This window comes from Triturus cristatus, chromosome 6, assembly GCF_964204655.1.
Source record: "Triturus cristatus chromosome 6, aTriCri1.1, whole genome shotgun sequence".
Taxonomy (NCBI): domain Eukaryota; kingdom Metazoa; phylum Chordata; class Amphibia; order Caudata; family Salamandridae; genus Triturus; species Triturus cristatus.
In genome coordinates, this window is record NC_140589.1 from 1,081,176,320 (window position 1) to 1,081,193,206 (window position 16,887).

General features: G+C 47.2%; 1 protein-coding gene across 1 annotated transcript in view; it reads right to left on the reverse strand.

Annotated features, from left to right (window-relative positions):
* The window catches only part of NUP133 (nucleoporin 133), a 1,584,091-nt gene that overhangs the window by 897,469 nt on the left and 669,735 nt on the right, over nt 1-16,887 (reverse strand). The window contains exon 13 of the mRNA XM_085611954.1: nt 5,594-5,757. Within this exon, the coding sequence (XP_085468080.1) occupies nt 5,594-5,757 (164 nt within the window). The remainder of the gene's footprint in view (nt 1-5,593; nt 5,758-16,887) is intronic.

Genomic DNA, 16,887 nt, shown 5'->3' on the forward strand with positions numbered 1-16,887 from the left:
TTTTGATTGACTTGCACCAGATACAGAATCGCTTCCATTTTAATGAATATGTTTTGGTAGTACTATCTGCTTGAGCCCGGGCCAGAACTGCTCTACAGTCTGGAGGTATGTCTAGACCCTGGAACTCTCTGAACTCAGGAGCCAAGCTGATAATCTGAGAGATGCTGGATCCGGATGCTGGACTTGTTGGTGGTATATAGTGAGAAGAGAGGGAAACAGTTTCAACCGGATCGGCGGTTCCAGGGAGAGAAGGTGAAGCTCCGTGAACCAGTGTTGGCGTGGCCAAGCTGGAGCTATCAGGATGAGCGTGCAAGGTTCCGCTTTCAATTTCCTGAGCTCCCTGGGAATCAGGGAAATTGGTGGAAAAGCGTATGCAAAGACGTTGCACCATGTGATCGAAAACGCATTCCCTAGAGATCCCTTCTGGGGATGCCAGCTTGGGAAGTGTTGGCATTTGGCGTTCTGCTGGGTAGCGAAGAGGTCCAGAAGAGGGGTGCCCCATTGAGAGAATATGCGGTTGAGGGTCCGCTGATTCAACTCCCACTCGTGACATGCTGTCTGATGACTGCTCAAAGAGTCGGCCAGAACATTGTGTGTTCCTGGAACATACTCTGCTCGAAGAGAAATGTTGTGAAGGAGCAACCAGTTCCAGATTTTTTGCAACTCGTGAGAGAGTGTTAGAGAATGAGTCCCTCCCTGCTTGTTTAAATAGTGCATTGTCGTGGTATTGTCGGTCCATACAAGCACTAGAGAATTTCTGATTCGCGGTTGGAATGCCAAAAGAGCAAGATACACTGCTCGTAGCTCCAGAAGATTTATGTGGAGTTTTATTTCGGAAAGGGACCATTTGCCGCTGATCTGGAGTTCTTGGAGGAAGGCTCCCCAACCTTCCAGGGACGCATCCGTTGTGATGGTATGTGGAGAAGCAGGAAGCAAGAAAGGCAAGCCTTGAGAAAAGGGTCTGAGGTTAAATCCACCACCGTAGAGCCTTTATCATCAGAGGGGTCACCTGGATGACATTGTCGAATGACCCCGTATATTGGACCCATTGAGCTGAAAGCGCTTCTTGAAGAGGTCGCATGTGAAGGCGACAGTGTGGAACTAGTAGAATGCAGGAAGACATCATCCCGAGCAGGGTTTTGAAAAGGTGCACAGTAAGTCTTTTTGGAGCGTATGCGAAGTGCCAAGGAAAGAAGCTTGTCTTTTCGCTCCTGTGAAGGAAACGCTTTCTTTTGGAGCGTGTCGAGAGTAGCACCCAGGAAAGTTATGCGCTGGGAAGGCTGAAGGACGGACTTGTCCTGATTGAGAGTATGCCCCAAGCAATCGAAAAGCCTTAGACAGGCGTCGGAAGACCTGGACCCGCCTTCTAGAGAGGGTGCTTTGACGAGCCAGTCATCCAGATTTGGAAAGACCTGATGGTGTTGTTGTCGGAGATATGCGGCCACCAGAGAAAGGCATTCTGTAAAAATGTGTGGCGCTGATTTGAGTCCGAATGGCAGGACACAAAATTGGTAATGCCTGCCCGCTACTGCGAATCTCAAAACTTTTTTGTGGTTGCGGTGGATCGGGATGTGAAAATAGGCATCCTGAAGGACTAAAGACACCATGTAGTCGTCCGCATTGAGTAGATGTAGTACTTCCTGGATGGTAACCATACGAAACAACTGCTTTTTCAAGAATTTGTTGAGATTTCTCAAGTCTAATATCGGTCTCCATATCTTTTCCTTTTTGCGTATTAGGAAAAAACGGGAGTAAAATCCCTTCCCCCTTTGACGTAGAGGAACTCTTTCTATAGCCCCCTTCTGGAGCATAAGTGACAGTTCCAGGAGCAGAGCACCTAGATTTTTGTGAAGCATAGGTAGGGGAGGGGTTTGGGGAGGAATTTGGAATTTATTCTAGTGAATGTCCGAATTGAACCAGTTGCAGAACCAAACGGTCCGTTGTTATTTGCTTCCAATTTTTTAGAAAGTGGGAAATTCTTCCTCCAACCTTGGAGGGCAGTGAGGAGTTAGAGATCGGCGGTAGTGGGAATTCATTGTCGCCGAGCAGCGTCTCCTTTGCCACAAAAGGAAAACTTAGTGTAGGTGGATTGCTGTTGACGTTGCTGGTATTGTGGCCGATTTTGCTGAGTGGAAGAAATGGAAGATCGGTGATGGTAATCACCTCTGGTAGACGTTTGACCTCTCCCCCTTGAGCCTCAAAAAGATGGGTTCTTGAATTGGAGGGTACCCAAAGCCCTAGCCGTGTCGGTATCCTTTTTAATACCTTGCAGAGCTTCATCGATGTGTGTCCCAAAAAGAAGCGGACCATCGTATGGCATGTCTAAAACTTTCGTTTGTACCCCTGGTCGGAATGAAGTCGCCTTCAACCAACCCTGGCGCCGTAGTACAGCTGTGCCCGCGAGTTGGCAAAAACCAGTAGAGGCGATATCCATCGCACAGTCTATAATCCCGGATGCAGACCGCTCGCCCTCCAGCAAGATCTTCTTTTCTTCTTCCTTTGAGCCCTCTGACAAGGCCGCAAGGTATGGAGCAATATCTGCCCACATCTGCCTGTTATAACGTCCTAACAGTGCCAAGGAATTGGATGCACGCACCGTTAATGCAGACATGGACGAGAAGCGTTTGCCTATATTGTATATTGTCCAGCCGTCTACCCTCTTTGTCCGGAGGAGCGGTCAGCAGAGCGGAAGGACTTTTGGATTTCCGCTGAGCAGCTTGTGTAATGACTGAGTTCGGTTTAGGATGGCCGGGCAGGCAAGCTGGAGCAGTATCTGAAGCCCTATATTTCTTATCCAGACAAGGCAATACTGGAGGCACCGAGGAAGGGTTCTGCATGATCTTAACACCCTGATCCCATATGTAGTCTATAATGGGGATAGATCTAACGGATTTTTTTAAAGGCTCTTTAAAATCGTAGAGGAAGCAATCCTGTTGGTGTGAGGGCATAGGTATTTGAAAGCGCTGTGCCGCTCTTTCCACTATGTTGTGAAAGCCTCCAATGTCCTCAGGAGGCGAGTCAGCTGGGACAGGCACGGGAGAAGCTGGACAGGGAAGTATGTAATCGTCCCACTCGTCGCGAGTAGACTGGGAATCCTGAAGTTCCCCTTCTTCATGTTGATCCTCTTCCTCATCGTCTGTAGAAAGTGGAGGTGGTGATATGACAGGCTCAGACTGTAAGCTTAACGGAGGAGGTCGCGGTCTTGGTGGTGGAGACACAACTGTAAGCAGAGACGTTGCAGACGTGGGAAATCTCTGCTTATAGTCCGAAATGAGGAACTGCAGGTCAGAGACTAGAGATGCAGGCAAACAAACCATGGGAGGTGGAGGCGGATGGCATTCTTCAGGAGAACCCGCCTGATCTTCCTGCCCTTGATCGTCATAGTCCGAACTGTCCTGATACTTAACGTTCAGTTGCGATGGGCTTGTTGACGTTCTAAACATACGCCATCATCAGAGTCTTCTTCCTCCAAAAGATGTGCTGGAGGCAAGAGCTGGACTCTACTAGGGGAGGTCAGGGCCGGCATCAACGTACGTTTTGTGATTTTTAGATGCACATACGTACTTTGTAGGTCCGAATCTGCTGTCGTCGACGGTATAGTCGTCAACGGTGAAGCGCCGACGGGTACCATAGTAGATTGAGGTCCCGTCGTCAGAGCCGTCGTCGACTGTGTCGTCGTCGATTAAGGTTTCGTCGACGGAGCCGTCGTCGACGATGATGTGGATGTCGATGGGACAGTCTTCGTTTGGACGTCGACGATGTCTTTTTTATTTTTAGCGTCGACGAGACTGACCTACCGGCCTTTGACAATGGAGTTGTCGACGTTGATAGTGAATGAGACGCGACAGAAGTTGAAACTGACGTCGACGAGGTCACATTCAATGCCATAGATGGAGATTTCCTCGTCGAAGCCACCATCGACGAGGCTGTCGTCGACTGGGTGGAAGAAGGCTTTTTGAAAGCATGAAGAACTTCCTGAGGAGAAACCTTCGCTGGAAGAGTCTTAGGAAGGACCTCTGAAGACTTTTTATGCGCCTTGTTTTGAGGTGGCTGCGACAAAGGGCCTGGAGAAGCCACCCTTGGTCTTTTCTGAGAGGACTGTGAAGAAATGGAAGAGCCCTCACTTTCCTCAGAAGACCGTACTATAGGCAAACGCTTCTCGTCCATGTCTGCATTAACAGTGCGTGCATCCAATTCCTTGGCACTGTTAGGACGTTATAACAGGCAGTCTTTAAGCCTCTGCAGCCAAATTAAGAGGCGTCCCTCACGATCTTTGAGGGTCTTGGAGGAAAAGGTACGACATACCTTACAATCCTTTGAAGAGTGATTCGGATAAAGGCAGCAGAGACAGTCTCTGTGTTGATCATCCACATGAAGTCTCTTTTTTCCACACGAAGCATAAGACCTAAAAAGGCCTTTCTTCAGAGTATCTGCCATGAAGAACTGAAGAACTTCACCCAGAAGTTGGAAATTTGAAGAAAGAAGCACTGGTAATCCAAAAACAAGGAATGCTGAGCAGAGCTCAGAGGAGACTCCCTTAGCACGACGTGCGGTAGAAAATCTGAGGGACTAGAGCTCCTTCCAGGAAGGTTCTAGAGGGTGGTGATAGCTGATTGGCTACTCTCCAAAGTCTGGTCCTTTTTTACAAAAGGACGTGGATATGTTACTAAGGTGAGGCCTTTGGCCTATTACTCTATTTGTCTAGTGAGACATTATTTATGTATCCGGGACTCCCATCCCGACGACGGGGAGTGATTCAGGCATGTGAATCTATGAAAGATACCCTAATACTGGATAAACCAATGATACATAACTTTACTTAAAGGTCACCTTCGCTTTACACATCCAACGTCTCAAACACTGCTTGCACATCATTTACATCTCGATGTCCAGCACCTACCTGATGCTCAATCCAACAAAAACAGAATTCCTGTTATTTGGTTTATTAAGAGCAAGAAATAAAATATAGTACAAGCTGGCTCAAAGACATAAACCTTGTCGGCTTCAGACCCCAACTTTCACCAAATGCCATTTCACTTGGATTCACCATGGACACCAACTTCACCCTCAAGGAACACATTGCAAACAAACAAAGGCAACCTGGTACCACCTTTCTCTTCTAAAGAAAATCAGATTCTTCCAGAAAACGACTGTTGTTCAGGCTCTCATACTCTTGCATTTGGATGGTTGTAATACCCTACTCCATGGCCTCCTAGGTCTCACTTTGGCAACCCTTCGAGGCATTCTACAAGCTGCAGCACGTCTAATCCAGGGCCTGAACAAAAATGATCATATCGCCCTATCCTGATGGAACTTCCCTTGCCAGTCAGAACCATCTTCTAAATCAGCTGCATTATTAACAAAGCCATCACAAGCAGCACACCTGCTTATCATGCAGACAAGCTAACCATCTCTGGTGGTTCTTGGCACCACGCAGCCAGGACGCCATCTGACTGCAGTCTGAGAAGTGTAAAAAAGTAAAAACATGACAGCAGCCCTTTTCCATCTATGCTCCAAGGAACTGGAAAACATCTCTGTATCCATCAGGACCCCGCCCAACCCCTGAGTACTCAATATTATTATTTACTCTTACCATCAGGCACAGATTCTGCCCATCGGGGATCCAATGCAGGGTAGTCATCAACCAAATCTACACTTATTTGTGCCACAGCCATGTCCAGTTCCAAATCCGTATCGAAATCTGGATCTACCGGAAAGAGTTCCTCCACCATGCTTTGTGCGTTCAATAAATCTTTCCTACAAAAAAGTATTACAGTATAGTCAACATCAGTAGTGTAACAACATACCAAATAACTGATAACTTCATTTCTGAAATACATTTTCAAACAATTGAAGTTTCATTATCGAGTTACTAAATTACTAAAGCCTATGGGCAACAAATGCTTCTCCAAAGAACATGTCATATGATTACCCTCGGAGCCAAAAAGCAAGCACAAAGTTGAGAATATAGAACACATACGTTACTCTTTTCTGCCAAATTCACCAAAATAAAAAACATAATTCTGTATTAGAATATGTTAGAAATTGGATTTTTGTTCGGCTAGGACTCGGGCAGAAACCACCACTGGCAGGCGTCGAGTGCTGAGGTGCGAAGCTCAGCAGTGCGGCGTGCGGTGCTCTCAGGTCGCGTTGCGAGCAGCAGCTCGGTGGCGGCGTCAGATGGCATCGTCGGTGAGACCAGGGTCGTGGTGCGAAGTGAATGCGGTGCTCGTCGCAGTGCTGGCAGGTCCAGGTGCAAGCAGCGTCGTCGTCGTTGCTGAAGCGCTGTCGCCAGCTGACAAACTGGAGTCGATGGCGCCGGCATCGGTAGGCCAAGGCTGCGGTGCTTTTCTTCTGTTGCAGCACCAAACACACAGTCCCCCAGTGCTGAAGAGTTCTCCGTTTCAGGGGTCTGGGTCCCAATATTTATTTCCCAAAATCCTTTTATCTCTAAGACAGAGTGTCTGTGCCCAGCCAGAACCAGTTCTGCCTTCTCTGGTGTGACTTCCTGGCAGGAGGTGTAGATGGCATTGTCAGAGGCAGACCAGTCCCTTTGAGGTGCGAGGAAAACTCCTCCCCCTTCCCCAATTGCAGCCCAGGTCTATTCAGCCCTTTCCTTATCCACCTAGACTATCAGGAGCCACTCCTGCTCCCCCGCCTTCTGTTATCCAAAACCCAGACAGGCAATCCACATTCCAGCAGAGGCACACGGGATGACTGAGAAAGAAAATACCTACTTTCTAAAAGTGGTATTTTCAAAGACAGAATGTAAAAATCACCTTCACTAAAAGATGCATCTTTAAATTCTGAGTTCAGGCATATTAAACTTTATTTTCCTACCTAGTTCCCAGGACCAGTTGTGTTTATAAGATGTTATAAACAAACTTCCCATTCTGTCCTATGGGGAACAGGTAGCCTTGAAATAGTGAATTACTGCCAATTTCGTTTTTCACTATCAGGACATGCCACACACGCCAGGGCATGTCCTACCTTTCACATACACTGCACCCTGCCCACAGGGGTACCTTGGGCCTACCTTAGTGGAGGTCAGAAAGCAAAAACTCAGGGGAAACACGCCAAAAGTCTAACAGAATAAATACCCATTTTTCGTATTTGTGCTGATTTAACCATTTCTGATAGAGAAAGCATGGGCTGAACCAGTTCCAACATTGCAGTCATAATGACGTCAAAATTCAATACATGCTCTCTCTTTTACAACTAATGTTATTTAACTACAGCACCCTGCAGCAGAAGTTGAAAACAAAACAAAAGCAAGAATTTGCAAAGCCAATAGGTCTGGCTTTAATGAGCTCAGAAAATCAGAAATCCAAACATAGGAATGTACAAATGCTATTTGCATCTGTTTGCAAACTAGAGTCAAACTTATTGGCTTTGTCAGCGCTAGTCATCCTGAAAGAATAGCATCAAACTGCAGGACGAAGGCTATTGTTCATTCTCAGAGTGAGCAGCAGAAGCCTGCGGGCTAGAGGCAGTTGCTAGGTGTTCTGAGAGTGAGCAGGACAAGCCTGCAGTACTACAGGTGGTTAATGTGTGTGCCAAGATTAAAAAAGCAAGCATTGGCAAAGTCAATAGGACTCACCTTTTGGACCTATTGGCTTAGCCAATACTTTTTGGGGATGCTCTGCAGCACTGGCCTTAAAGAAAATGAAAGAAAAGGCATGCATGCACATCATGACATTGCCAGTGGCTGTGTTATTTCACACGAGTGCATATACGAGATGACATGTGAGTTGGCATGCATCACCATGTATACAGGCCCTACAGAATGGGGGTGTGGCCGAGCGGCGCACAAGATGGCCGCATATTTCTGTGCTCTGGCACCGACCATCCCTGGATGTCCTGCCATTAGGAGCTGAAGCCGTGCCCATAAGACACCCACTTGGCTTTCTGACTGCAGCTGGCGCAGTGTAGTGAGCTGCAAGGACCAATGCCGGCGAAAGCGGGGGTGACTGAGCCTCGTGGACTCTGAGAAGATGGCGGGAGCAGTGGCACCTTAAGCCAGAGGGTGGACGCCTGAACGAGACCTGGGTTCCCGGAGTGCAGCGGCCAAAGGACCACAGTCGCCAGTGAATGCCATTCCCTGTCTGCATACAGCCCTTGCCTGTGCCGGACTCCTCTCTTGGGTGTGGAGGAGTGCAGGGCTGCTGGGCTATCCCTGGCCTCCCAGCGGTGGTGCATGGCCCTGGAAGTGTCTGGGTGGGTGCCTGAAGGGCTGCATGAGGCCTATCCTGCAAAAAAGGGACAACTACCCAGGGTAAAGCAACACAACGTTGGGCTTCAGGATGCACCTCGGACTGATTGGCTCCAGCAGGCGGCACATAGGTGAAGGAAAGGCAGCTGAGGAAGATACAGACTGCAGACATTGGTGGCGCTGGTCAGCAGCGCTCTCTCTGGTCGGCCCCTAAGTGGGAAGACCTCTGCGTTGGCCTGCAGGTGAGATGGGCTGCCTCCTCATATAGGAATAGAGATGAGGGACCAACGGATGATGGCTGCAAATCTGCCCCCCATAACTCTCCCCGTGGAATGGACACAAAGATCAGAGAAGAGAACCTAAAGCCCCTTCCAATGGGCAGGTCCCATTAATGAGCAGACAACGTAGTGGGAGGTGGGCTTGCCTAGGGGAGGGCCCCTTTTCCCGGACTCTGGGGGCATACAGAGCTTTGTTTGCTGTAGCCTCCCTGCTGAGCATCTGGGATTAACATCCATTGCCCCCACGGACGGTTTGGAACATCTGTGGAGTATAAGCATGGGGCGTACTAAGGGAAGCAGAGACAATGTGATGGGTGAACACCCGGGGGCCTCCTGCCTGGCGCAGGGAGCTGAGCCCTATCAGAACCAGGACTTCACAGACAAATTATACTGGATTCTGAATGCAGTAAATGCCATTCAGTAAGTGTTGGAGGGTAACATTTATAAAGTATCTATTGACCTGGGTGTGCTCCGGGATGACCACAGCTAGATAGCAGACAAAGTGAATACTGGGCAGGCCTTGTGGCTATCTTCCGAGATTACATGCTCATCCAGCAACAACGCGTCTCATTTCTTGCTGATGAAAGAAGCTGGCGTTCGGTGTATGCTTTTCTTTCCTGCCCACCTTAAGGTTATGTTGGATGGCAAAACACTGTTCTTTAATGCCTCACCAATGATGTGGGACTGGCTGGGGTCCTTTCGAGCTGGCCAGGATGGAGAGCGGCGCTTGTCACAGATGAAGTGACGCCACTGGGGACACCGGGGCCTCACGTCCAGACCAGAAACAGGCAGAGGAGCGCGCGGCGGCGCTGGATGTGGCCTGTTTCCTGGGGACGTCGCCATGGTGGCCTCCAGATGACAGCAGCACTATTGCTTCCTCTGAGCATTTAGAATCTGGCGCTTTGCCGGAGAAACTTGCTGAGGGCCCTAATTTTACCCCCAAGACGGCAGACAACCTCTAACATGGGGACCGCCACATATGTGTGTGTTGCTCTCTGCACATGCTGTGTGCTTGGGAGGTGTCCCAGCAATGTGGAACCTCCTGGTGAAATGTTGCTCAGCAGCACCCTTTGAATGGCTGCAAGGAGCATCAACCTGTGCTTTGCTGGGACCGAAGCCCCAGGTGAATTTGAACTTACAATGCATTTATTTTGGAGGGTCGGTGGCTGAGTATCCGCCCTGTGAGATCACTATGGAAGCCTTCCCTCAATTGAAACCTCCTTACACTGTACTGGTATTGGGGGTTTGTGTTTTACAAATGTGTTTGACTTTTGGTTTTGCCCGGGGGGACGTTGCTACTCCGACCTGGGAGTGGGGAGTTGTTCAATGTTTGATTGTTCTTTGTTCAGTGTACGCCAATAGCTGTGATATTATCTCCTGATGGGGGCGGTGGGAGAGGACAATGGAACTTCAGTACTTAGCTCCACTATAACTGAAAAGAAAATACACTACTGCTTTCTTACATAGAATGTCCGGTAGATGGGTTTTGTTAGCAAACAATGCAATATCCTCTCTATCCTGGAACGCTGGAAATTTGACAAGGCCCTCCTCCAGGAGACCCACTTAACGGGGTCTGAGACGCTTAAGATACAGAGATGTGGAGGGGGGTGGCAAGTTTTCACAGCAGGGTATTCTATTTCCAGGCGAGAATTTGTCTGGATTAGGATGGGAACCCCACTAGAGGCTGAATGGACTTACATTGACAAGGAGGGCTGATATGCGCTGCAGGAAGGCTTAATGGGCTCTGGATACTGATGGATAGCATATACGTCCCTAATACAGGTCAAGCGGCAGTTTTTCACAGCACTCTCCCAGGTCCTTTCATGTAACCTAGATGGTCCGATGTTGCTGGGAATGACTACAATGGTGTGGTGGATACAGTACCTGACAGGTCTACTCCCCCCCCCCCCCCTGCTGATTCCCTTATGGTGAGGCTTGCGCAGAGTATCCGCACATAGAAAATTGGGCTCTCAGTGATGTGTGGTCGGTTCGTAAACTGGGAAAGAGGGAGTACTCTTTTTACTCCCCTAAGCACAACTTCCATGTTAGAATAGATACTGTGTGGAGTACAGCAGGTCTAGCGTTTCAGGTTGAGCAGGCTGAATACCTGGGATGCACGCTGTTTAATCACAATCCTCTGAGGATCAAACTGTGCTGGGGGTGGCGCCTCTCACTCATACAAGCCTGGAGGGTCAACTCTAATTACCTATGCGAGCCTGTTTTCAGGATCCCCCAGGCTGAAGTTAATTGTAGACTATTTTGCCAATAACTTGCATATGGCTTCCCATGCCAACATGCAGTGGTATGCCTTTAAGGCTGTTATTCAGGGGCACTGCCTCAGTCAGTCAGTTGGGGTGGATCGCTCGCTGCAGGCTGAGTTGACTATGTGACAGGGGACCCTCCAGCACATAGAAAATGAGGGGGTGCGCTGCCCTGAGACCCTTCAGGCCCTGAGGGAGGAGCGCAAGAAACACACAGAAGTGCAGAGTAGGCTCCAATCCCTTCAGTGCAGAGAATACCTCCATTCCGCACATGTAGAGGGGTGACATGCCGAGCGACTGCTGGCATAGTTCATTCAAACAGAGGAAAGGGGGAGACAGATTACGCAACTGACAGCCTCGACTCGGGAGAGGGTATTCTACAAAATTGAAATCCGTGCTATATTCACGGCACATTACAGGGAACTGTAAAGATATGACAATCCGGTACCAGGAGAGACGCTTGACTTCTGTTTGAGCTGGGTGACTCTTCTGCAGCTGCCGCCAGAGGAGAGAGGCATTGGGTGCACACAATGCGGAGCCTAAAATCAGGCCTGCCATTAAAGACTTAGTCTGGTAAAACGCCTGGGACGGATGACCTCCCAGCTGAATATTATCAGGCTTATGCCACCCAATTGGTCGGCCGCTGGCTGAAATGTATGCTAAAGCATTAGACTGCGGGGGCCTTCCAGAGACAACTAGGGAGGCTCCTATAGTGTCTTTCCCTAAACCAGCAGGAGATGCGCTGGATGCGATGCATATCCGCCCATATCAATGCTTATCCTGGACAATACGATCCTTAGCCAGGTCCTGGCAAAAAGACACCATGCAGCACTACTACATGAGGACCACAATGGTTTTATCCCCAATCGCAACATCTCCAACAATATCAGGAACTTGTAGCGAGTTCTTGATTAAACTATTGTACAGCAGCTCCCAGAAGCGTTGGTATTTTCGGAATAAGAGAAGCCTTCGACTTGTGACAGTGGATTTATCTTCAAGCGGTCATGACTCAGATTGCCCCAGGAGAGGTATGGACTTAGTGGGCTGCGCTATTATATGCTAAATGTGAGTGGCCATATGAGCACTGGCAGGTGAATCTCAGACTTGACTGGGGTCCACCGCAGTTTGAAACAGGGCTGTCCACTTACCCCCAAGCTGTTCACACTGGCGGACGAGACGTTCACATGCTTAATGTGGGCGGAGGACCATGGGAGTGGAATCTCACTGCATGACAGGGAACAAGTGATTTCGCTCTGTGTGGACGATATGCTCCACTTCCTGAGAGACGCAGGTACGGGCAACCCGTGGAGCGTGGCTCTTCTGGAGGAGTTCAGACGAGTCTCTGGTCTTCAACCAAATTTTTGTGACTTACCAGCGTCTCCTGCACTGGCGGAGCCTCCAGAGGAGGTGCTAAACATTGGACTCCAGTGAGAACCGAGATACTTTCAGTATTTGGGGATGAGAATCAATCTGGATTTGTATGGCACGGCTAATCACCCGTGAGGTTATATAAACTCTGGTATCATACTGGCAGGGACTTTAGAGATAGTAACTTTAGGGAAGTGCTCCGTCCTCTTCATGGCTCTGTGGCACTTTAGAGGTCGCATCTTGGCTCACATGGCACTAACTAAAATGGTCATGTTGTCCCGAGTTCTTTACCGCTTTTCAAATTTACCAATTTGAGCGCCGAAGGCATGGTTTAAAGCCAATAATGGCTTGCTCGGGGAGCTGGTCACTGTACCTGGGTGTCCCTAAGTACGCTCCAGAGACTGACTATCAAAGGGGGCCATGGGGTCCCAGACTTTGAGCTTTATTATTTTGCGACGCAGATGCAATGGGTCGCCCGCTGGCTGGCGGGGCTTCATATAGCTGAGCTGAGGATCTCGGGACAGTCCATATTTAGGGTGCATGCTGACCATGCTGTTGGGGGTCAAAATGGCCCAGAATTCCAGACCCCGGCATTTATGAGTAACACAACTGCTGGAGAGGGGCCTATCTCTACTTGGGGCCGGTTCCACTCAATGCCATGGTGATACCGCTGTTGCAGTTCGCGGAAGCCGGGGGAGGATATTTTACTGCCCAGCGACTGTGTGGACGAAGGTAGACATGGAGGCACTTGGGGATTGATACTCTGATAGCACCTTTAGGGCGCTGGAGGAACTGGAGACCGACAATGGCTTACCGGGTTCCCAATCTTTGCCTAAGGAGCTCTGGCCATAGAAGTGCGGCACATGTACGAGGCCCTGAACCTGGGACCGCCTGTTCATGAACTACTGCAGACTCTGCTGACCTTTGGCAGAGGATGCCACATTATCTGCTGACTCTATGAAATGGCACTTTCTATGAGAGTTGTTAACTTGTCAACTCTGCAGGACAAATGGTAGACCCTGCTTGGTAGGGCTGCTATGGGGAAAGAGTGGGTTCAGGTACTAGAGCGCTCTTTTAAGCTCAGTCGTAGAACAAGGATCAAATTTCCTCAAGTTAATTATTTACACTGTACATATCTAACACCTCATAGACTGAATGTTATGCTTCATGTCACTGACATGAGCTGCCATAGGTGTGCTCTGGTTTATGCTGGCTTTTTGCACATGGTGTGGAGTTGACCAGTCACAGAGCGTTTCTGGATGCAGGTGGTTGCGGACCTGGAGCAAACCTTAAATTGTCGCCAGCTCTGTACAGCAGAGCTATACCTTCTTGATCCATACAAAAAACAGCCAGAGGAAAAAAGTGGGTGATAAGTTCCTAAACCTGGCCCTTGGGATAGCCCACAGACAGCGTGTGTCATTGGAAGTCACCCCGTGGCCCTCAAAACAGCCAATGGCAGGTGGATGTAGAAACACGGACAATAGCAGAAAAGTGCTGCATTACGGGCCGAAGAAATATAGAGGCCTGAGCAGAAAACCAATCGCATACTTATAGTAGGAAGTGGTAGCTAGCTTTTTTGGATCATGACCCCTAGGATGACACAAACAAGGGCACTATTGGGGCATAGGTACAGGCATGGAATACGGTGGGCTACCAACTTCTCTGGTGCCCCTCACCTTCCTCACTTTCCCTGCACCCTACCGTGCTGATAAAGGGAGGTATGACACTATTGTATTTGTTAGAGCGGTTGGTAATTAGGATGACCTTCACTGAGCAGCTCTTTTACTTTGGTTGTTATATTCCTCTTAAGGATGCATGTTAGTTTATTTGCTGTTCTTTCTTTCATTGGCAAGCACAAACAATACGACAACTAACTGCCATCACTTAGACGGACTGTATGATAATGCTGTTATGAATGACCTGTAGGTAATATTATATTGCTTGTTCTAAAGACATACAAGATCGATAGAGATAAGATCACTTTTCAATTATTTGTCAAAGATATCTGCTGATGTAATGATGTTGTGCTAGAAATCAATAAACTTTCTTTTAAAAATGTGGGCTCTACAGAATGAAACCGGTGACATTGTTTATTTACCATTCCAAGATCACAAATGCCACCGAGTGGAAAATACAAAATAAAAAACTTGTGAGAAAGCACTTATTTTATTTTTTTAAAGGTGTTGCCCAGCAGCATACGGCAGCTGCCGGGCTCCCCAGAAAATGTAAAAAACAAAACAAAATTATGGCGAGGGCTGAGAGGGATAAATTGAAAAGGGGAGAAGCAATGGACACGGTGTGGGAAACAGTGACTAACACGGAGCACGTAGGATGGTTGTTTGGGGGGGCCTATGCAACACAAAATGAAAATACATTGTGTCGAGAGGAACAAAACACATTGTGCCAAGAGTAACAAAACACATGCATCCACATGGAATGCTAATAGCAAAAGAAAAAAGTTCACTGAATGTGATCAGCAAAAGGATACAAGTCATCCAATCAAAAGGAAAATGCTCCAGTGGAAGGAGAAACACAAAAAGAGAAAAAGACCTCAGCAAGAAACAAGCAAATGAGATCTAAAAGAAAGCCAACCAATGGAAAGCCATGGGCTGGCAAAATGCCCATTGCACGTTTTTGATATGGTCTACAAGAGGGATTTAGCAAACAGAAAACTAAAAGCTGTCTGTACACAAAATCTAAGATGAGCAACTGTGATATAAATGTGAACATATTTTATAAATGAAGCAGTAGTTAGGCCAGTGAGACTTAAATCATAGTTTCTATCACATATATATGTCACTTAATTACAATCACTACTTTGGCAGACGTTGATTTGAAAAATATTTAAGTGTTCAAGTAAAACACATTTGATTTCCACATTAAGTTTAATTTCTGAAGAAAATGCTATATAAACCTTTTCTGAAAAGACTTCCATTCTAAGTTGGCAAGTAGTGGTTGGAAAGTGTGGCACATGTCCACACTAGTTTGAACCAAGTGATTAGCAAAAATTACACATTCAGCCCAATATAAAACCTCTTGCTGGTTCATAGTTGCCCTTTCATACAGTGTTTTGTGTTTTTTTTGCATGCATAATGTCTCAGAGTTGTTTTCTTTGCTCTTCCAGAAAAAGCAAACACAATCTATATGTTAACTGGCTCTAGCTCGAAGAAAAAGTATCTATTCATAATGGGCATCCAAAAATAAAAATAGAACCTCCCCTCTAGCATTTAATATCCTGACTTTGTCTTTTTTAGTAACCATATTGCTAATGCAACACCAAGTTCCGCAGATGTCCCTCACTTCATAATCCAGGCTTTAATCTCAGATTGGGCCAGAGGTGACAAAGCAGTTGTCTCAATACACACGAAGAGTCTCATAATTCCGTGCACAGTGGGCGACCTCAGGATAGAGTACAGCATAAACTGCACTGGCCAGCATCAGGATAGAGTACAGCATAAAATGCACTGGCCAGCATCAGACCCGTGAGCTCATTCCTTTACAGGGTTTAATTGTTGGTGATGAAATGACCATAGGAACCAATCTTGGTTCCCCGAACCACTGGAGAGGAATGCAGCGGCTCAGACAAAAGCTAGTTACAAAACATAGGAAATGTCACGGGAACAAACACGTATACACATGGAAACCGTTTTGCAAGAGCAGTGTTTATATGGAAGTTACAGAGCAACTTTCGAATTGACCAGATAAAAAGATTAGAAAGGGTGCCGACTGAAAATACTGAGGCATAGCAAAGCAGCTCAACACTTCCGGAAAGTGCAATAGGGTCACCCGCACATCCAGATTTGGAGAATAGCATGTGTTCTTAAGGTTAGAGATGCACAAGGGTTGAGCAGGAGCAATTGAGGTGCTCTCTACAAGCCACAAGCATAAACAACAAAAACTATTTAAGACATCTCAATAAAATACAGAAGACATGTTGGAAAAATGTCAGACTGTCACTACTTTTGTTCCTGATCTCATGAGACTTTAGGGAGGCTATTTTATGGTCATGCCCTCCAGATGTGCAATAGGAAAAGCTAATGAGGCTGCCATAACGAGGCCAGACTCTCACTCGAATCAAGACAAAAGTATAACAAGCATTGGCATAGCCAATAGGTCTTGCCCTTGGGTCCTTATAAGTGTTTAGCCAGAGCTAGCAGTTTTGGCAATGTTTTTAAGCTATGTTGTAGGAACATTGTGGCTGCTGTGCAGCATCTTGAAAGGTTATAATAAAAAAGTATTAGAAGTATTAGAAGTATTTTTGCTACCTTGTATATAACCGAGAAGATATTATGTACAACTGAATGACCCAATTAAAAAAAGAATTAACATAAAAAAAAGTCTTGTTTTTTTGTCCTTGCAATGCTAACAACTTCTTCCTGGCTGTTCTAAAGTTAAGGTGGTGCTTAGTGATGTTGAGGTTGTGATAAGTGATGTTGTGGTGGTGGTGAGTGATGCTATAGTGGTGCTTAGTGATGTTGTGGTGGTGGTAGTGAGGCATGGTGAGTGGTGGTGTTGTGGCTGTGTGAAGTGGTGCTTATTTGGTGTTAAGGTGGTGCCGAGTTCTGTTTAGCTGGAGTTGTTTTGAGGTGATGCTCATTTAATTCTGAGGTGATGTTGCGCTTTACGATATATTTGTTAAGAGATTGCATAAATTAAACAATACGTCATTTAAGCGCTGAAGGGCAAGCTCATAAGAAAGCACTGCTGGATGTTTTCCAGCTTCACCTATGTTGTGTAATGTGTGAGAAGGGTGGGAATAATGTTTACC